Here is a 22,603-nt window from a genome sequence, read left to right on the forward strand (position 1 = left end):
ACTAAAGAAGAGCAACTGACTTGGCACCAGCTCGTCCTTACCTGTCTTCTGTTCCCTATCGAAAATACGCCAAAAAGGTCTCATCCTGCAGCATCGTGCCTCCAGAGCCTTAGAGGATGGCCTGCCATCAATAAAGACTTAAGAACTCCCGTGTAGTAGCGGAGCTTCTCCCCTGTGTCCTGGAGGCAACCCAAGCAGAACCATGAGGACTCCGAAACTGCCAAGACCCGGCACAGCCCAGTAAAACAGTAAGGAGTCCGTCAGCCCATGTTGAAGTGGGCCAATGGTGTCAGTGTGGTCCCTAAGCCCTCTAGAGATCGAGTCTGCTTTGGGATCACCCCTCATGAACTCTCAGACATTGCCTGTAGCCTCTGTTTGTATGCCCTCCTCACATGCAAGTGCTCCCGGACGAAGAAACTCAACACCACTGAAATCCTCTGCATCCGGCCGCCCCAGACGGAGGAGAAGAGGACCACCAGTGTCCCCTAGCATCGCTAGATTTTAGCCCTTTGTGTGGTGCAACCCAACTGGACTCCCAGTCAAAACCTGCAGCCTCTTTTCACGGAGGCCAATCCCCATTGACTAACATTGAGCACCCAACGCTGTATTGCGCCCGACGCTGTATTGCACCACTGCACCTGGCTTCCCTAGTGCTGCTTGAGGTGACCTGGTGATGTTTGCGTGGGCCGGGCATTATATCCACCTTAAGTCCCGGAGATTGGTCTTGTAAGTTGCTGTACTGGTCCTTAATGCCATGCTTTATGGACAGTAAGAATGGTTTTTAGATGTCAATCTAGATGGTTGCACTGCCAGTATGGAAGCACTATTAAAGGTAGTATGTGGTGCAACTGGGAGAGTGGAAAACCATGTAACCACCCAATGGAGACGTCAGCGAACTGAACAAGTCCTATAGTTAATGGAGAGACGTACCCTATGCACACACTAAGTAAAATTAAAGATGTTGGTCAATGTATATATTCCTGATAGTTAGACAAATAAGCAGAGGAACAACAGTAGAAAACAGTAATGTCAATTGAACAGTAATTTCAAGTAAATGTGATGACAAGATAGAATCCTAGTGTCCTTGTTTAATCATCAAAGCTTGACTACAACCAACCAGGTTATATTTGGACGTCTTTGTAAACTCGCTACTCCCGGGTCACCGTGTTCCTGGTGTCCACACCAGGAACACGGCGACCTGGGAGTAGCGAGTTTACAAAGACGTCCAAATATAACCTTTTATCACGTGAGCATAGGGCTACCTCCATTGCTCTTCTACATACTACGAACCTACCGGATACGGAAGTTACCTGTTCAACTGTGCCATTACATTATCTCCCGGGTGATTTTACAAGCGCATTTCGCTTAAAGTCTATTTATAATCATCGGATATTGGAACATTTGCTGGTCTTGGGCCCTTCCGGGTCGGAATTATCACCGGAAGAGCGACCGATTGGCTTAAGCACAGCCGCCTAGAGCCCTGAAGATTCGCGTGATGCGATGAAACACGTGTCGGCTGGTTGTTGTCAAGCTTTGATAATTAAACAAGGACACTAGGATTCTATCTTGTCATCACATTTACTTGATATTACTGTTCAATTGATATTACTGTTTTCTACTGTTGTTCCTCTGCTTATTTGTCTAACTATCAGGAATATATATATTGACCAACGTCTTTAATTTTACTTAGTGTGTGCATAGGGTACGTCTTTCCTTAATGCCATGCTTGTTTTTCCTCTCATAGGATAACATTGCAGCTTCTGAAAAATACACTAAATGCCGAATATTTAAAACGCAAAGTATTTCTTTTGAAAAACATACTTACCTGATAGTATTAATTCTGGTGCTTTTAAGCATATATAAAGATAAGTGTTACTTTTATAAATTGGTGTGATCTCCTAATTGAGTTGCATGCATCATTTATTGCCTATTGTATGTATTTGCAGATGTCCAACACAACTTGCTGGTAAGCTTAAGGCAGCTCGACCTCGCTACCCCCTAGAAGAGCCCCTTGGGATTGCTAGAGCAAGCCCATGTCCACGCATAAGGGAACCCCTGGACTCTGCACAATACATCTTATTTTGTGTCTATCACATAAAGAGCCGGCTTCCTACAGTGGGGGATACACTGCAACATGGAAAGAAACGGCCTCTAGAATCCAGGTTCCTGCTCACCACCCACTCCGCCTCCTCTGGAACATTCATCCAAAGGTCATGGAGACAAACTGCGAAATGGGCCGGAAGCTTTTAAACATTTTAAAAAGCTATCCCATTTGATTAAATAGCAAAGGGTTGCTGTGACAATAGGCAGTTGTTGGTAAATAATGCCCCATCGGCTGCTACTGAAAATGCTTTAGAATAGAACCAGCATTTTATTAGGCATGTAATAATAGTTAAATGTACAGTGGAATCTAGCACACAAAATGTAACGAAATTACACACTTAAAGACAGAATGACAGCAAGTGGGACAGCCAATGGCATGTTTTTAATTGGTTTACCACGGACTTGGACTTATTTTCAGTGACACAGTGACAAACCACAAATTAACAAGTCACCAATAAATTGGGGAGCAGCTTTCCACATATGTAGTACAGACAGTTGCTTAGATGCCACCTGGAAACAATGTGAAAAGATAATGGGGCCAAACAGGTGCTGGGAAAGACAAAAAAAATAACGAAATAACAAACGTTAACAGGGCCCAAGAGATTTGAATGGTAAACCTAATTGGAAATCCATTTTCCTGTATGAAAAGATAGTCAGCGCTAATTCTACCCACTCATTCATTTAATTGAAATATTAGGATACCTTTGTACATTTGTCGACTGTGATGCTTCGTAAGCAAGTTACCTGTGTACCAGTAAAGTCCAGGGGTGTAGCTCTCATTGGTGCAGCAGGTGCAGTGGCACAGAGGTCTTAGAAGCCCATTTAACCCTAATAATTGCTGTATTTCACAGTTCAAACAGCAGGTTGGACGGGCTTTTAGCTTCTTACACTAGGCCCATGGCACATTAGCTACGCCACTGGTAAAGTCCCGTAATAACATCATAATAAACACAGATGTGCGGTATGTTTTGCTGAACTGACGCTCTCAAGGTACGTTTATAATTAGAAAGACATGTTTTTAAATTGCACATAAATGACCTATTGCAATTGTAACTTCCCGCGAGGACCCACTGCCTTGGACAAACAGCCTGATTCATCAAGCGAAATTGCGCTCGCAAAGGGCCAGATTCTCAGAATCTGGCCCTTTGCGAGTGCAATTTTTGCATTTGGGATTCATCATCCCAAATGCAAAATTCGCTAATAAAGAATTCGCAAATTTGCGAGGATTAGCATTTAAGGAATCTCTATTAGAGATTCCTTAAATGCTATTCATGTAACATGTAAAAATTGCGAATTCGCAATTTTGGGCCGCTATTTACCGCGAGGTTAAACCTCGTGGTAAATAGTGAAAACTTAGAAAAATGCATTTAAATGCATTTTTCTAAGTTGCATGTGACACACACACATGTCCTTTGGACATGTGTGTGTGTAACATCTGTGTGAATTTACATTTCAGGGGTGTTACAGGGTGTCCTTTGGACACCCCTTCACCCTTGAAATCGCAATCTCATTTGCGATTAGCTATTTGCTAATCGCAAATAAGGAATGACTCCCCATTCATTCCGAATGAATGGGGAGTCATTCCTTATTTGCGATTAGCAATTAGCTAATCGCAAATAAGGAACCTGTAGGAATCGCAAAAAATATTGCGATTCCTACATGAATCCCGTTTTGCGAGTCTCGAATAGCGATTCCTTATTAATCACTATTCCAGACTCGCAAAACTTCACTATGATGAATCAGGCTGAAACTCCCTTAGTGCTATGGACCATTCCTAGTGGTCTAACCTTTCTTTAAAAACGTTTAACATTTTCGTAGAACCGTCCTGTCGCAGGACATGTTTGAATTGAACGTTCATTTTAACAGTCACTAAAACATATGCGACGTGAGCTCTGAGGCGACACAGGCATATGTGTTAAAAAACAAACACACAAACAAACAAACAAAAAAAAGAAACATGGGCGCCGAAACGTTGCCGCTCATAATAGTATCAGGTGCGACAAATGACGTGTACAGAACCAAGCTCTTCGTGTATATGAGGAAAAACAACATGCTTACTTTTGATATTTTTGGGTACCGATTTGATTTCTAGTTTGAAGGCTATCTATTTTCTGAGGTTGTTCATTATTGATGTTGTAGTGAGTGATTGGTCTCTGTGACTGACAGGTTAAGCTCCACATACCTCGATCCCGTCGGTCTCCTCGATGAAACGCCTGCTGACGGAGCGCAGGGCCTCCTGCGGCCACTCGTGGAACAGGTCAATGGATGTGCAGTTGACTATGGCTGGGAACTTCCGAGCTCTGACTCGCAGGGTGGACCCGACTGGAGAGAAACACAGAATAATCTGTGGAGAGAGAAGCGAAAAACAAAAGCGGCATGAGAGAAGGGCACGTCGAGCTCAGCCGCCCAATGAGGAGAGTTAAACCAGCCGTGGCAGTTGGCCTGGCAAAGAGGGCACACAATTGGAAATATTGGAGAAACCTCTCCAGAAGAAGTTAATTGGTATTACATAGGTCACGAACAACATTTTATCTCCAAATAGTTAGCAAAACGTGAAGCACATTTCCTGCTCACCATTTTTGCCGAAACTAGGCTTCCATAATGACTCTCATAGTCTGAAAGAGTTAAAAAAGCCCCCGCAGCAAACCTACAGTTAACAAATCCTGGGACCGGTTTCGGATTTATAACCCTCATCAGCCAGGCAAACAAAGCGGTCCCAGGATGCTTGTTTCCGGTCCAGGGAAGACATGGCTAGGCAGTTCGGGCTAGACGGTTTCCATGAGGCACAGGGACAGACTGATTTGCATATGGCCATGTCTGAACTGGGGTGGTGGAGTGAGCTAAAGAATGGTGATAGATTAAACCCAGATCAGTTGACAGGAGGTGAGTGTTTGATTTGCTCAAACGCTCCGTCCAACATCCCCTTTGGTATCGCTTTGTTTGCCCTAAGTTGGCAGGGTATGCCCAGACATGGGTCCCTTGCTCACTTTGCAACTGGTTTCAAGATAGCCTGGCTGATGAGGGTTATGAACCCAAAACCGGTCCCAGGATGCTTGTTTCTGGTCCAGGGAAGACATAGCTTGGCAGTTCATGCTGGACTGTTCCCATGAGGCACAGGGTCATACTGATTTGCATATGGCCATGTCTGAATTGAGGTGGTGGAGTGAGCTAAAGAATGGTGATGGATTAAACCCAGATCAGTTGACTGGGGGTGAGTGTTTGTTTTGCTCAAACGCTCTGTCCAACATCCCCTTTGGTATCTCTGAATATTAACATCTGTTGTAAGCAAAACAAGTGGACTACTAGAAATACACTATGGTTGGATGTTAGAACCGGCTGTCTCTAGTTGGCAGAGGTATGCACTTCTGACAAATAGGGACACACCTTTTCTAGTCAGGGCAAGGGGATCACACCCTTTGATAACCCCTGCTCACCCCCTTGGTAGCTTGGCAGAGCAGACAGGCTTATCTCAGAGGCTGTGTGTTAAGCATTTATGACCACATACAGTAATAAAGTGAATACACTACAAATGGACACGACACAGTAGTATTATAAAAATAAGGATTTTTATATAAGGCTTATCACAAGACCAAATAACGACAAAAATATACCACAATCTTAATAAATACTCTTGGAAGGGAAAATAATAGTTCAAATGTAGTTTCTTCTTTAGCACTAAGTCTTTAGTATCAAAAGCAACTCTTCTTGAAAACACAGTTCTTAGCAACAATGTAACCCACACGGGAGTCACACGACGTCGAGGCAAAATTAATCCAAAGGTTCGGCGTCGACCGCGAGGAGCACTACGTCGAGCCCGGAGTCACACAGACCCCCACAACACAGTACCTTAGGAAAAGGAAGCACACGATGATCAGCGGCGTCGAGCGATCCGGCATCGCGTCTTCGGTGACGATCAGGCCTCAGTAGTCGTCGATGTCAATGATGCTGTTGCAAGAGTGAGCAGCGCTCACGGCGTCGAGAGGGCTTCGAAGTCGAGGCGATCAGCAGCGGCGCAGACACGAGGTCCCTTGGAGCTGAAGCCGAACTCACTACTCACTGGCGTTGCTGCTGGCATCGATCGGGCCCGGCGGCCGGCATCGAGGAAGCGGGACACTGGAGCCATTACTCACGATATCGAGCTGGATTCGGCGACGTCCGTCGGCGTCACGATTGCTGGTTTCTTTCAGAGGTGCTGGATTCACAGGTTCCAGCAAATAGCACTTTAGGCAGATGAAGTCCTTTAGCCCTGTGACTTCAACAGGAGACTGGCACTCTTCCAGTCCTAGGAGATTTTCTTAGCAAAGCGTGAGAGTACACACACAGTTCCTCTCTCCTGGTTCCTTGGCAAAAATAAAAAAGCACTGCAGGATTCCCCACAGCAAACAGCACACTGGCAGAAGGGGTAGGCAAGTCCTTGGATCAGCAGGCTTCTTGTACTTGGTTTCAGGGTTCCTTGTCAGAAGTGATCTAAATTCTTGGTTCAGGGGTCCTTCTCTTATACCCCTTTTTGGCTTTGATCCCTTTGTCCATGCAGGGGAATTTCCCAACATCCTGGGTCTGTTGTGGGTGGGGCCAGGCAGAGGCACCTGGCCTATTCACTGAGCAGGGCTGGGTCCTCAGACGCCCAGCAGGAGGTGGAGCCAGCATTGTAACTGGCAGGAGCAGAGCTATCGGCCTCCTGGTAGGAGGTGGGGCCAGGATCCTCCATGGCAGGCACAGAGCCATCAGTTGCTTGGCAGGAGGTGGAGCCAGCATTGTATCAGGCAGGGCAGGCTATCAGCAACTACTCTCCCCCTACTCTCAACGCAAATGTCCCACTCATCCCACACTAGCTCATTCAGACCTCTGGGGCCACCCAGCTCCTGTCACACACACGCAAAACCAGCAGAAACCAGAAATGGTTAGACAAGAAAATAGACACTTTCTAAAAGTGCTATTTTCAAACCCTGAGTCCAAAAACCATCCACCCCAACAGATGCGTTATTAAACCCCGAGTTCAGGGATACCAAACTCGACATTACACCATGCTCCCCGAGCCAGCTAGGATCATAGCATTAATAATCCTGGCGGCCCATTCTAACTAATGGAGAGCAGGTTACCTCGCAATAGTGAAAAACGAATATGGCTGTAATTCACTATTAGGACAGGCCACCTTGGTCAGGCTTGTCCTACCTTATACTTGCAATGCACCCTGCCCGTGGGCCTACCATAGGGGTGACTAACATGAAGTTAAGGGAAGGTTTAGGGACTGGCAAGTAGGTGTACTTGCGCAGTCGGCGTGACAGTACTAGACCGCACGTGGGTCTGGCAAGGCAGACCCTCAGACATACTTTTACTCGGCCGCTCTCGTGGGTGGCACAACGTGTGCTGCAAGCCCACGAGCAGCATTTGTATTTACAAGCCCTGGCACTCCTGGTGCACTAGACTAGGGACTGATAGTAAACCAAATAAGCCAAACATGGAATTCAATCAATACAGTAATTTAACATAGGGAGCACTTCCACTGATCAGCAGTGGCACAGTGCCCAAAGCATTAACCAGCAAAAACATCGTAAAACAGTGGAGGCAACAGAAAAAATGGAGGAGAGACTCAAGCCAATGATGCCAGGTCTAACACGTGTCCCCTCCAGCTGAAATGTGGGGAGAACTACCCTTGACCTAGGGAGTCCTCATCACTAAGGCGGAAAAATCTGGACAGACCATCAGCATTGGCGTGATCCGTACCAGGGCGGTGTTCCACCGTGAAGTCCATCCCCTGTAGGGAAATGGACCACCTCAACAGCTTTGGATTCTCACCCCTCATCTGCATCAACCATCTGAGGGGCTTGTGGTCTGTCTGAACCCGGAAGTGAGTCCCAAACAGGTAGGGTCTTAGCTTCTTCAGCGCCCAGACCACAGCAAATGCTTCTCGCTCTATCGCACTCCACCTCGTTTCCCTGGGAAGTAACCTCCGACTGATGAAGGCTACAGGCAAGTCTCGGCCCTCTTCATTCACCTGAGCTAGAACAGCCCCCACGCCATGCTCTGAAGCGTCCGTCTGGACAATAAACTCTTTAGAAAAGTCGGGTGCCTGGAGTATAGGTGCTGTGCACATTGCAGTTTTCAGGGTGTCAAAGGCCGTTTGACAGGCATCAGTCCAGATCACATTTTGTGGCTGCTTCCTGGAAGTCAGCGAAGTCAAGGGGTCAACAATGTTACCGTAATCCTTGACAAACCTCCTGTAGTAACCCGTGAGACCTAAGAAGGCTCTCACCTGAGTTTGGGTTTTGGGCGGCGCCCAAGCCAGGATGGTAGCAATCTTGGGTTGCAGGGGGGCAACCTTGCCGCTCCCTACTTGGTGCCCCAAGTACACCACAGAACCCTGCCCAATCTGGCACTTACTGGCTTTGATTGTGAGGCCTGCTCTGCGCAGGGCCAACAACACTTCCTGGAGGTGGCGCAAGTGTTCCTCCCAGCTGGCGCTGAACACTGCGATGTCGTCCAGGTAGGCGGCACTGAAATCCTCCAGTCCAGCCAAGACCTGGTTGACCAACCTCTGGAAGGTGGCAGGGGCATTCTTCATCCCAAAGGGCATCACCCGGAACTGGTAGAGCCCATCTGGTGTGGAGAATGCTGACCTCTCCTTTGCCCCATCAGTTAAGGCGATCTGCCAGTACCCAGACGTTAGATCAAACGTGCTAAGGTACCGGGCAGCCCCCAACCGATCTATGAGCTCATCAGCTCTGGGGATGGGGTGCGCGTCAGTCTTCGTGACTGAATTGAGTCCTCGGTAATCCACACAGAACCGAAGTTCTGGTGAAGCACCAGGCGCTGCAGCCTTTGGGACCAAGACCACTGGGCTTGCCCAAGGACTGCTAGAGGACTCAACCACCCCTAACGCAAACATTTTGGAGACCTCCTCCTTAATGTATGCTCGGACCTTGTCAGTCACCCTGTAAGCCTTGTGCTTCACAGGAGGGCTGTTTCTGGTGTCAACATCATGGACACACCAATGAGTGACACCAGGAACCAAGGAAAACAGATCAGGGAATTGTCCCAACATTTGGCGACAATCCTGCTTCTGCTCAAGGGTCAGTGTGTCAGAGAGGGCAACACCATCCACTGACCCATCTTGCTCTTTAGCACACAGGTGGTCAGGAGGAGGCTCACTCTCCTCCTCCATTCCAGCATCTGTAGCTAGGAGCATGCCCACTTCGGACCTTTCTAAGTGGGGCTTCAAACGGTTGACATGCAGGACCCTCAAGGGGTTCCTGGAAGATTTCAAGTCCACTAAGTAGGTGGCATCGCTCTTCTTCTCCACAACCTTAAACGGTCCAGTCCACCTGTCCTTGAGCGCACAAGGTTCCACAGGGGACATGACCCAAACTTCCTGACCAGGCTGAAGCTCTACCAGAGTGGCATTCCGGTCGTACCAACGCTTCATCTCCTCCTGGCTGGCCTCCAGATTTGCCTGAGCAAGATCTCTGAAGCGCCGAGTCTGGTTCCTAAAGGCCAGCATGTAACTGTATACATCCTGGGGAGGTTTCCTGGGAGATTGCTCCCAGCCTTCTTTGACCAGACTCAAAGGTCCTCTTACCGGGTGACCATACAAAAGCTCAAAGGGGCTGAACCATAGAGACTTCTGCGGCACCTCGCGGTAAGCAAACAACAGGCATGGCAAGAGGACGTCCCATTTCCGCCTCATTGGTTCTTCAAGACCCATGATCATGCCTTTAAGGGTCCGGTTGAATCTCTCAACCAGCCCATTACCTTGAGGGTGATAAGGAGTGGTGAACTTGTAGGTTACCCCACACTCCTTCCACAGAGACGTCATGTAATTGGAAATAAAGTTGGGGCCCCGGTCTGACACCACCTCTCTGGGGAACCCCATTCGGGAGAAAACACCCATCAGTGCCCGTCCCACCACGGGGGCTGTCACTGTTCGGAGAGGGATGGCTTCCGGGTACCGTGTGGCATGGTCCACCAATACCAGGATAAACCTGTTGCCCAGGGCTGTCTTGGGGTCCAGGGGCCCAACAATGTCAATCCCCTCCCGGTCAAAGGGGGTACTGACCACTGGAAAAGGTTGGAGGGGAGCCTTCTGCTTCCTTCCGCTTTTCCCACTTGCCTGGCAAGTGTTACAAGTCTTGCAATGGATGTCTACATCCCTGCGCATTTGAGGCCAATAAAAATGGGTGACAAGCCTGTCATAGGTCTTGTCCTGCCCCAGATGTCCAGCTAACGGAACATCATGAGCCAAACTCAGTAGGAAGGCTCTGAAGCGCTGGGGTACCACCAGCACACGGGCTGACCCAGGCTCAGCAGCCTTAGGCTCGCTATACAGGAGGTCGTTATCTCAGTACACAAAATGTGACCCTGACTGATCACCTGAGGTTTGGGCAGAGGCCTGCTGCCTCATACCCACAAGAGAAGGGCACACTTTTTGTTCGGCACAAAATTCTTCCCTGGAGGGACCACCATCCTCCTGCCAATGGGTCAGCTCGGGCAGGTCTCCCAGGTCAGAAATGTGTTCCCCTGTGGGCTCCAGGGCATCCCCCTCAGGGTCTACCTCCTCCTGGACCACGGGAACTACGGGGGCCGGTTTCCCGCACCTCCTGCCTCTTCTCTTCACAGCTGGGTCCTGGGCCGTACTTTCAGGCTCCGGGACCCATCAACACCCTTACTCGCTGTTATGGATCGAGTGGTTGCACACACCCACTCTGGCACACCCAACATTCTCAAATGCGTCTCCCTCTCCACCTTAGCCCAAGGGGAGTCTTCTAAATCATTGCCCAGGAGACAATCAACAGGCATGGCGGGCCTCACAGCAACCTGAAGAGTACCTGAAACTCCCCCCCATTCAAAGGAAACTTGAGCTACCTCACACTCTTTCTGGGAGTTGTCAGCAGCTATCACGGGGTAGAATACGTGGGGAACCACCTGCTCTCTGGACACCAAGTGACACTTGACAGCTGTCACACTCGCTCCGGTGTCTCTGAGAGCTTCCACTCTATGGCCGTTAATGGTCACCCACTGCCTATATTTACTAATGTTACTAGGCAGAGGGGGTGGAGGGACCATTTGCATGTCTCCTAGCGAGATCAGGGACATTTCTGCGGGACCCCTCCCACCAGGGACAACCATCTCTTCCCCTCCCAGGGCTACACTCGCCAACTGACAGGGGGGTGCACGCGGCGGTGCATTCGAATTCTTCATGGGACACTGGGGGTCATAATACCGGTGTCCCACCTGCCCACAAACGTAGCAGGTCAGGGGGCCCCTATGAACAGGTTTCCACATCGGGCCCCTGTCTTCTTTTCAGGGGGAGGCTGGGAAGCCTTCCCTTGGTTCCCTTGGGGATTACTTTGGGGCCCTTTCTGGGACTCCTTCTGTTTGCCCTTGTCCCCCTCACTCTTCTGCTGGGGACCCTGCCCACCTTTGGCTGAGTCTCCCACTGGACCCTTGTGGACCCTGGTACTGACCCAGCGGTCCGCCTCCTCAGCAAGTTTTCTAGGGCTAGATATCTTGCTATCAATAAGGTGCTGGCGCAGCTCTGGAAAACAGTTATTAGACAAATGCTCCCAAGCAAACAAATCATAAAGAGCTTCATAACTTTCCACTTTGCTGCCCTTTACCCAACCATCCATGGCTCTGCAAAAATAAGATACATTTTCAACCCACGTCGTACCAGGCAACTTCTTACATTCTCTAAAAGCTTGTCTGTACTTCTCGGGGGTTAGGCCATACCGCAACATTAAAGCATCTTTCATATGAGCATACAACATCCTATCCTCAACAGGCATGTCTAACAGGGTATCTCTTCCCTCATTCACAAAGCAACCCCACAACCCCACTCCCCAATCTTTCTCAGGGACCCGGTGGGCCAACAATGCTAACTCATATGCTTTAAACCATTGACCAATATCTTCATTCCTATGATAATCTTTGATCACATCTTTGGGAAAATAAAACCTACTTTCTGCAGGCCCAGATGGGATGCTGCCACCAGAGGGATTCACTTCTAACTTTTTAGCTTGGATGTCCAACTCCCTCAACTTGGTATCACGCTCCAAAGCTAACTTCTCTCTTTCAAAATCCAACCTTTTGGTCTCCAAATCAGCTTCTCTCCTACCTCTTGCATTTTCTAACTCCAACTGCCCATTTATCTTAAGCCTTGCCATTTCCATGTTGTATGCTCGCTCTTTCGCCCTTTCTTCTTTTTCTTCAGGGGAAAGACCTTTGGAGGAAACACTGCTACCGGGAGAGGACACAGGCCCATTCACTGGCGCCTCCTCGTCCCCTTCCCCTGGCGGTACCACCACCGCATCAGAGGGATCTCTGGACTCCAACCAGGCCTCCAGTGCTTTGAAAAATCCATCCTTTCTTGAGAGGCCTGTGGTCGGAACTTTAAACTGCTTGCAAAAGTATTGCAGCTGCTTTTTCCCGTATTCCTTCATCTTCTCTTTATCAAATTCCTCCACAACAACAACATGGGTAGTGACTCCAGTGTCACTCATGGTCAAAACTGGCAGTGTTCAAAAAATCAAGCTTCAGAAAAGCGGAGAACAAAAATAGAATCCTTCCAAATTAGATTGTGGCTGCGCTATGGTCTGCTTTCACTATGTAGCGCACACTAATTACTGCACATGGGTCATAAATGCAAGGTTCAAATCCTCACCGCTGCGTCCAGTGTTAGAACCGGCTGTCTCTAGTTGGCAGAGGTATGCACTTCTGACAAATAGGGACACACCTTTTCTAGTCAGGGCAAGGGATCACACCCTTTTATAACCCCTGCTCACCCCCTTGGTAGCTTGGCAGAGCAGACAGGCTTATCTCAGAGGCTGTGTGTTAAGCATTTATGACCACATACAGTAATAAAGTGAATACACTACAAATGGACACGACACAGTAGTATTATAAAAATAAGGATTTTTATATAAGGCTTAGCACAAGACCAAATAACGACAAAAATATACCACAATCTTAATAAATACTCTTGGAAGGGAAAATAATAGTTCAAATGTAGGTTCTTCTTTACCACAAAGTCTTTAGTATCAAAAGCAACTCTTCTTCTTGAAAACACAGTTCTTAGCAACAATGTAACCCACACGGGAGTCACACGACGTCGAGGCAAAGTTAATCCAAACGTTCGGCGTCGACCGCGAGGAGCGCTATGTCAAGCACGGAGTCACAAGGACCCCCACAACACAGTACCTTAGGAAAAGGAAGCACACGATGATCAGCAGCGTCGAGCAATCCGGCGTCGCGTCTTCGTGATGATCAGGCCTCAGTAGTCGTCGATGTCAATGATGCTGTTGCAAGAGTGAGCAGCACTCACGGCGTCGAGAGGGCTTCGAAGTCGAGGCGATCAGCAGCGGTGCAGACACGAGGTCCCTTGGAGCTGGAGCCGAACTCACTACTCACTGGCGTTGCTGCTGGCGTCGATCGGGCCCGGCGTCGAGGAAGCGGAACACTGGAGCCGTTACTCACGATGTCGAGCTGGATTCGGCGACGTCCGTCGGCGTCACGATTGCTGGTTTCTTTCAGAGGTGCTGGATTCACAGGTTCCAGCAAATAGCACTTTAGGCAGATGAAGTCCTTTAGCCCTGTGACTTCAACAGGAGACTGGCACTCTTCCAGTCCTTGGAGATTTTCTTAGCAAAGCGTGAGAGTACACACACAGTTCCTCTCTCCTGGTTCCTTGGCAAAAATAAAGAAGCACTGCAGGATTCCCCCCAGCAAACAGCACACTGGCAGAAGGGGTAGGCAAGTCCTTGGATCAGCAGGCTTCTTGTCCTTGGTTTCAGGGTTCCTTGTCAGAAGTGATCTAAATTCTTGGTTCAGGGGTCCTTCTCTTATACCCCTTTTTGGCTTTGATCCCTTTGTCCATGCAGGGGAATTTCCCAACATCCTGGGTCTGTTGTGGGTGGGGCCAGGCAGAGGCACCTTGCCTATTCACTGAGCAGGGCTGGGTCCTCAGACGCCCAGCAGGAGGTGGAGCCAGCATTGTCACTGGCAGGAGCAGAGCTATTGGCCTCCTGGTAGGAGGTGGGGCCAGGATTGTCCATGGCAGGCACAGAGCCATCAGTCGCTTGGCAGGAGGTGGAGCCAGCATTGTATCAGGCAGGGCAGGCTATCAGCAACTACTCTCCCCCTACTCTCAACGCAAATGCCCCACTCATCCCACACTGACTCATTCAGACCTCTGGGGCCACCCAGCTCCTGTCACACACACGCAAAACCAGCAGAAACCAGAAATGGTTAGACAAGAAAATAGACACTTTCTAAAAGTGCTATTTTCAAACCCGGAGTCCAAAAACCATCCACCCCAACGGATGCGTTATTAAACCCCGAGTTCAGGGATACCAAACTCGACATTGCACCATGCTCCCCGAGCCAGCTAGGATCATAGCATTAATAATCCTGGCGGCCCATTCTAACTAATGGAGAGCAGGTTACATCGCAATAGTGAAAAACGAATATGGCTGTAATTCACTATTAGGACAGGCCAACTTGGTCAGGCTTGTCCTACCTTATACTTACAATGCACCGTGCCCGTGGGCCTACCATAGGGGAGACTAACATGAAGTTAAGGGAAGGTTTAGGGACTGGCAAGTAGGTGTACTTGCGCAGTCTGCGTGACAGTACTAGACCGCACGTGGGTCTGGCAACGGCAGACCCTCAGACATACTTTTACTCGGCCGCTCTCGTGGGTGGCACAACGTGTGCTGCAAGCCCACGAGCAGCATTTGTATTTACAAGCCCCGGCACTCCTGGTGCACTAGACTAGGGACTGATAGTAAACCAAATAAGCCAAACATGGAATTCAATCAATACAGTAATTTAACATAGGGAGCACTTGCACCGTGGCACTGATCAGCAGTGGCACAGTGCCCAAAGCATTAACCAGCACAAACATCGTAGAACAGTGGAGGCAACAGAAAAAATGGAGGAGAGACTCAAGCCAATGATGCCAGGTCTAACATTGGACTACTAGAAATACACTATGGTTGGAGACCAATAACCTGCATTCTGCCAGGTAGAGGCACAGTCAGCTCTTGTGTCTATGTGGGATGAAACACTATGGTTGGAGACCAATAACCTGTATTCAGACCAGGTAGAGGCACAGTCAGCTCTTGTGTCTATGTGGGATGAAATAATACAAACAGTGGACAAGAATGAAGTGGATTCCTTATTGCTTCTGAACCCATCAGCAGCATTTGGCACAGTTAATCACCACAAACTACTGAAAAGATTCCATCATTTCAGAATAAGTGAAAATTCCTCTTCAGGACCGTACACATAATAAAGAATTTCAGTACGGTCACCCCTTTGTAGTTACCAATTTGGGAAACTGTGATCATATGAAATAACATAAATGGACCTGCAGAACTTTTGAAAGATACTAGCTGCAGAGGTGTAAATTTCCACTTCAGTACTTGCATCTCTAATAATCTCACTCAACGAATGCTCCATTGCTGATATTATACCACCCTTGTGTCTTGTCTTAAGGACAGAATCTCTGTTTTAACACGCTAAAATTTGATTTATGTTTTATCGAATCTTTTCTGATTTATATTGTAAAGGTTTTAAATAACCACCCACAATAAAGTATACTTACCATATATTAACCATCCTTTGGATCCCTATATAATCTGTAGGGTGATTATGTTATTCACTTTTTCCAACCTCAAACCTCTCTACCAAATATCATTTTGTGATGTCCCACAAGCATCCGACTTTCCTTTTGTGTCAATTTCTTAAAGTCAGAAATTCACTGCCCCCCCCCGCCCTTTCCTTCCTTTGCTAAGACAACTCTCCTGTTTTTCGGGCCTTGCCTTTGAACAGTTTGAGCAATCTAGCAATACTACTGCATACATAACATACATACATAAAGGGACTGTTGGTGAGCAGGCTGCATCCATTGGTCAGGTAAATTGCAGTGCACATTTTGCTTCTGCCCACCACGACATACAGCACGGGGCAATGGACCAGCCCAATTGACACAAAAAATTCCTTCAATTTAGTGACTGCACAACGTCAGTGCATTGCGCAATGTTCATGTCCTCTGAAAATAGCTTTTTTCTCTACAATGTCAAAGCAGGGTCGAGGTTTGTTAAAAAAATATATATATATATATATATATGTTTTTGTATAATGCTTCAAGTACTCGCTATTTATCTTGCCTGTACTTCGGATGCCCAATTTATTTTTGGTCATCTCATTAAATTTGCTGTGATAAAGAGTTCAAGTGATACTGTAACATTGTGATTGTCTGCAATTAGAGATATTGGTTGAGTGGTGATTCTTTCTTGTCGATATACAAAAAATAATACAATAAATGGCACACTTGAAATGCTTCTTATCAAAAATATTGCTAGCCACATGCACAAATTCTTTTAAATAATTTTTTTTACTACAAACTTAGGATGACTACTTTTAGGTGGACTATAACGAACTAATGGGGTAACCCAGAGAAACTTAAGGCCTGGGCAACGAGTGTTACATCCAGAGGAAGGCCCTGTCGGTACCGAAGGCAATTTTGAATAACTTACATTTCTTTAAGGGACCCAAAGAGCATAACTCAATACATGTTTGAAAGGAAAAAACAAGAAGAAAAACACGGAACCAGGATGGAAGTGTCTGCACACAGCATGTATTAAGTCCAAGCTACATGAGACAATCTATGTACATGTCAATGTGTCATGTGCTTATCTAGGTTCCTGATCGATACTGTGACCTTATGCCCCTATTCGGCTATAAAGCCCTTTGTTCCCTATATTGGCATAACCGTTCAAGTACGATTTTCTGTAAAGTCATCTCTGGCCTCACACGAGCAGAGCCACAGAGCCACATTCCAGCATGACTCTCTGCTACTTCCTTTGCGACCAATTAGTGCAATGACAGAGCAGCAGTCACTATCTGATATTCCTAGATAACACTCCGAGTTCTTCAACAAGATAAAAACTTAGCAAACCTGGAAATCCCCGCTTGCTATGTTTTGATTAGTAATAGAACTCTAATGAGCAACTGATAGCTGCCACTTCCTAGTGACATCTTTAATTGACGTCTTATGTCCAGCAAACTTGCGTCAAACCCGGCACCTGTCAGGTATAAATATTACCAACGTTGCCTTAAGCAATGAGCGAACATGTTGCTGATGCCAGCTGCCTGCATGACCCCGTGTTGGTAACAACTAGCACTCTGTCGCTGCAGCCTGCTATCCTGTGGTGGTGAAGCTACTGATTACCATTATCGCCGCTACAGCGCGACCTATGGTGCAGTACGCTTGAGGAGCCGTGCAGCCGTCCTCTGCGAAGACATCCAGCCCAGCTGCCCGCGGACGCTGTCACCCCTCCTTCCTCCAGACGCGCTGAGAGAAGCCGCTGCCTTTCTCGTGCAGAGAAATCCAGTCCCGGCGCTTCCAGTTTACCCTCGCAGGTGACTGGGATATCGAGAGAGACCCCTGAAGGAGATACCAATCCTCCATCATTCTATTCAGAGGTATGGTGTTGACTAAACCCTTAGAAGAGAATTCTTGAAACAAACCTTGGCAAAACCAACTTAACTTAAGCTACTTACTTACTCCCCTTCTCACGTGTTAGGCTTAGGTCAGGCACACTGGGGTAGGCTTAGTTAGAAGCACCAGTTGAGTATGTTAGCCTAATGTATATATGACTGTATAAATGTTTTAATACTTTTAAACCATTGTATGGCTAAGAAACCATATCAATGCTTTTACAGTTCTATTTCGCTATTCTTATCTTACTGTACGTACTTTTTATAATAACAGTTATTGCAATTGTGGCAATACATTTCTCTTGTACGAGAAGAAAGACTGTTCAATAAATGTTAACCTTTATTGATACACGCCCGTCTCTCTATTCTCTACATACTGTGAAAGTAAACTGCACTAGACTGACTGAGTGAAATCTGTGTCTATTGTTTCACACGACCCTAGAGATCGACTCTTGATCTGAGGAGCAAAGTTGTCATGTTGCACGGTTGTTGGAAAGCTGAATCCCTTCTTGTCTGTGCCAAGGAAGCTGATCACTTCCTATGCAGAGAAGAAAGTTTCCAGTGACCTCTGAGCTAGTTGGTAACACAACCCAATTAAGTTTAGCATAGTCAGTGGAGGCCTGGAATATAAGCAGTTCCACGTCGATACTACTGTTTATGTTATTCCAATGCGCAGGGCCTAGTGGGAAACTAGGAACTACACTACATGGCGCCCTAACGTTTGGTAAGGCGATAAACTAACGTAAGACTTGTAGAGTAACTCAGTCGTGCATATTTCACACCCCTTTCTCCCGTAAATACTCCAATAGACGTCTGGAGTGGGTGAAAGGTTAAAATCCGCCCGACCTTAGTAGGAAGAGATTCCTATGTAAAGCTCTGGTTTATTCAACGTTGAAGGATACAGTGTTCCAAAATATTGTGCATCTAATCTCTGTCTCCTTGGAGACCTACTCTGCAAAAACTGCATTTTTAAAATGTCAGACAATGAAGAAGCAGCTAGGCTGGCTTCCATACTAATAGAGGAGGACTCGAGTCTCCTACAGGCAGACCCGGATGCTATTATCATCCTGGTCCAGTTAAGAAGATCTATAACTTTAAAACTTATAGAACATGGACTGACACCTCAGGGTGGTACAGTAATTTTCGTGATAGAGGCTCACGAGTATCGGCAGACAGAGGTATTCTATTCATGGATAAACTTTCCAGCGGTAAACGCTATAACACAAGAGTTTCACTATTACAAAATAGAGGAACCTCCGGATGAGTACGCCCCTTTCGAGAAGGTTGAAATTCCACTTAAATTTCAAGAGCACCTGCTCTGGTTTAATGGCGCCCTAAAACACAATGATCACATAACCAGGCTCGGTCCACTAGGTAGACCAGGAGCCACGTGGCCGGTTCTAGCCAGCTACACACCACATCCTGACATTATAAAAATGTCTAGAGAAGAGCTGTTAGCACAGCTAAACACATTAATAAAAATACATAGGCAATTAGTCCAATATGTAATACGGACTGCAACAGTCCAGCCAGCTGTTAATTCACCACAGCTGACCCCTCATCAGGGGAACACAAATAAAATTACACCACAGAACATACAGTCATGTCTTGGTAAAACACCCGTAAAACGGGAACAAATTCCTTTCTGGTTAGCCCAGAAAATCACTCAAATAGAGGCAGTATTTCCTGATACTACCCCTATTGAGAAACACAGAATCTTGACCATCTGCCTTCCTATGGGAATCGCACCACACGTGGAGGACTGCGACACTTGGGGTACAGTCTTTGCTTCCATTTACACAAAAACACACGGTGTTCCGTCTATGGCGGTAATACCAGACGTGCTAAAACAGATTCAAAATGAATTCGGTCCAGAACCAGCTTTAAATCTAGGTATGAAATTACTGAAAGACTTCAAGCAGGTCACGGCTATATTATTAGCCAATGTAAAGGGAGAAGCAGCATCTGTGGCGATTCGCCAGAAGTTGAGGGAAACAGATATAAAAGATCCTGTTGAGCTTGCAAAAATCATAGAAAAGTGCTATGAAGAATTAGGTAGAGACAGCTTGGGTGGAAAACCAGTAAAGCCCCAACTGCTCGAAAATCCTGAAAAATTATTTATTAAAAATAATTTAAACACTCCTAAAAAGAGCTGGGATGGAAATAAACAATCCACTCCCAAGGAAAAAGTTTTCCAGTCCAGAGGAAGGTCTCCTCGACGGAGGGAGAGAACTCCGACTCGAGAACGCCAGTCTCCCCAACGGGAGCCCCCTGAGAAAAGATATAACCTTAGAAATAGGGATAATATAAAAAAACCTGATAGATATCAAAGTATTGATACACGTCCCTCTCGATCTTTTCCACAGAATTCGGAAAGAAGAGGACGGTCAGACCCAGGAGAGCACACCAAGTCCAAAGACAAGGAACCTGCTCAAAATAAGAAATCTCAATTTCCTAAAAAGAAGGTAGCCAGTATTAGAGTAATCAACCATGCCGAGAATACTGAGGACACAGTTGAAAAACGGGGAGTGGGCATTGACAATGTTGGACAGTGCAGCAGAAATCAGTATAGCGCGCAAGATCTTGATGAGTCATCTGGAGACAGTGGACACGAATGAATACATTCAGGTTGAAACTGCCGACGCCAGGCTTAGCGAGCCCCATAAAATATACGAAATAACATTGCGTATAGAGGGTGATAAGACTAGGAAAATTAAGGGTCTGTTTTGGGATAAGCTCTCAAAAGGCTATGATATTCTGTTAGCTGAAAAAGATTGGCCCCCAGAGTTTGTCAGGGAGTGCCCTCGTGGCGAAGAGGTAATTATGCCTGCCTTCTCGAATCACATACCGATTCACAAAAAATACACATATGCAAGGAAATGGGCAGTAGCCCAGGCACCTGCATTGTATAAAAATCATGTAGGATGGGATGAGGATTCACCGCCTCACAAAATCCAACTAAAAAGTGAACCAACTGCCCAACGGCAGTATCCCATAAAGCAAGAAGCTAAAAAACAGGTCAGGGAGATCTTAGATCAACTTGAGTACCAGGGGGTGATTGAAACATGCACCTCTCAAATGAACAATCCTTTGTTTCCTGTCTCCAAGCCAGACAATTCATATCGTCTAGTTTTGGACTACAGACACCTTAATACATGTTGCAAAACTTTTGCAGTACAAAACTCGCATAGTGCAGCCCTAATGAATAACATAGTTAGGAAAAAATACAAAACGACATTAGACATTTCTAATGGTTTCTTTTGTCAAAACATTGCACCAGAAAGCAGATACTTGACCGCTTTCTCCGCATTTGGGTCGCAGAAAAAATTCTGTCGACTCCCACAGGGGTTCAAGAACAGCCCAGGACTATTCTCAGCTAGGGTAACAGAGTTACTACAAATCTATGATGATGAAGCATTATCTTACGTAGATGATATTTATCTCACAGACGACGACTTGGATACTCACTTGAAAAGAGTGAACACCATCATACTTGGGTTCGCAGCAGAGGGTTACAAATTCAACTTTAAAAAGTCCCGAATTGCCCATCTGACAGTACTATTCTTAGGGTACGAATTATCAAGTGAAGGAAAAAGCCTAGCGGACAACTTCTTAGAGAAGTGCGCTGTACTCCAAGCTCCAAAAACGCTGAAGAATTTACAATCAATACTAGGTTTTCTGAATTTCGGAAGAACTTATATTCTAAATTACGCAGAGAGGGTTAAACCTCTCTACGAACTAATAAAACCTGATTTAAAACAAATCAATTGGACTCAAAAACACACAGAAATTTTGAGATCACTGCAAACAGACATGTTAGCAAAAACAAAATTAGATACACGTGACAACACACGTGATCTGGTAATCCGAGTCATCCCAGGAAGATGCGGATTCACATACCTAACCTCTAATGAGGGAGAAAAGGTACCAATAGCTTACAAATCACATTTGTACACAAGGGCTGAAATAAAATTCAGTTCAACGGAAAAAATTCTAACTGCAGTTCAGACTGCTGTAGCGAAAGAAAGGCCCCTAGCACAAGGTAAACGAATATTAATCGTAACTCCTATACCGGCTTTAGAAGCGGTAACTAAAGCTAGCATTCCTAATGCTAAAAGCTTTGCATCCTAGATGGATTCAGTGGGTTAATTCTCTTGCTGCAACAGACGTAGTTTACGAATTTGATCCTAACTTAAAAACACAGGAATTTTTACAATATGAATACGAATGTCCTCTGCCAATTGAAATCCTGCCTCTCGAAGAATACGGAAGTATTATATATACTGACGGATCAGCACAACCCGCAGTTGGGGGTAAGCAAGCTTACAGTGCTGCGTGCGCGATTGTTAAAGGTCGCTGGCACAAAGGAAAATTTAGACCATTGGTCACTAAAACACAATCTCTAGGAGATTGCTCGGCTCAACGAGCTGAATTAGTAGCATTTAAGATGGCGCTAGAAAATACTGATCGCGAATTCCCCACACTAATAGTGTGCGATTCTTTTTATTGCGTACAATCTTATAATGAATACTTGCAGAATTGGGTGGAAAATGGTTTCAAAGATGCAAAAGGTGGCACAATAAAGCATAAAATGCTTTGGGAACAGGTAGTTCTTTTACAAAAAGAACTACAAAAGACTCACGTGATACATACACTGAGTCATCAACGTGATGGCGTTCACGTTGCAGGGAATTCATTGGCTGATGAAGCCGCGAAGGCAGCTGTGCAAACGGCTTCCGTAGCCGCGATAACTCGGTCACAAACAAAAATAGACAGCGATGTTCTACAAGCTGTCAGTGCGTCAGTAAAAAATGATAAGAAAACACTCCCAAAAGGCTTTCCTGAAAAGTACTTGTACTTAACGGATACAAATAATGTTCCTTTTGCTCGAATCCCTGGAGTGGGGGATAGAGTAATTCCAAACAAGGAACACAGACTAGGACTAATAAAAGCGGCACACGAAGGGCTTGCTTCTGCACACGCTGGCATTTCCGCAACAGTA

At 46.4% G+C, this 22,603-nt stretch overlaps 1 protein-coding gene across 1 annotated transcript in view; it reads right to left on the reverse strand.

Moving 5' to 3' along the window:
• Positions 1–22,603, reverse strand: part of DNAH11 (dynein axonemal heavy chain 11) — a 3,435,931-nt gene that overhangs the window by 1,401,841 nt on the left and 2,011,487 nt on the right. Inside the window, exon 56 of the mRNA XM_086939827.1 lies at positions 4,286–4,447. Within this exon, the coding sequence (XP_086795953.1) occupies positions 4,286–4,447 (162 nt within the window). The remainder of the gene's footprint in view (positions 1–4,285; positions 4,448–22,603) is intronic.

The sequence above is a fragment of the Lissotriton vulgaris genome, chromosome 10 (genome assembly GCF_964263255.1).
Source record: "Lissotriton vulgaris chromosome 10, aLisVul1.2, whole genome shotgun sequence".
Lineage (NCBI taxonomy): Eukaryota > Metazoa > Chordata > Amphibia > Caudata > Salamandridae > Lissotriton > Lissotriton vulgaris.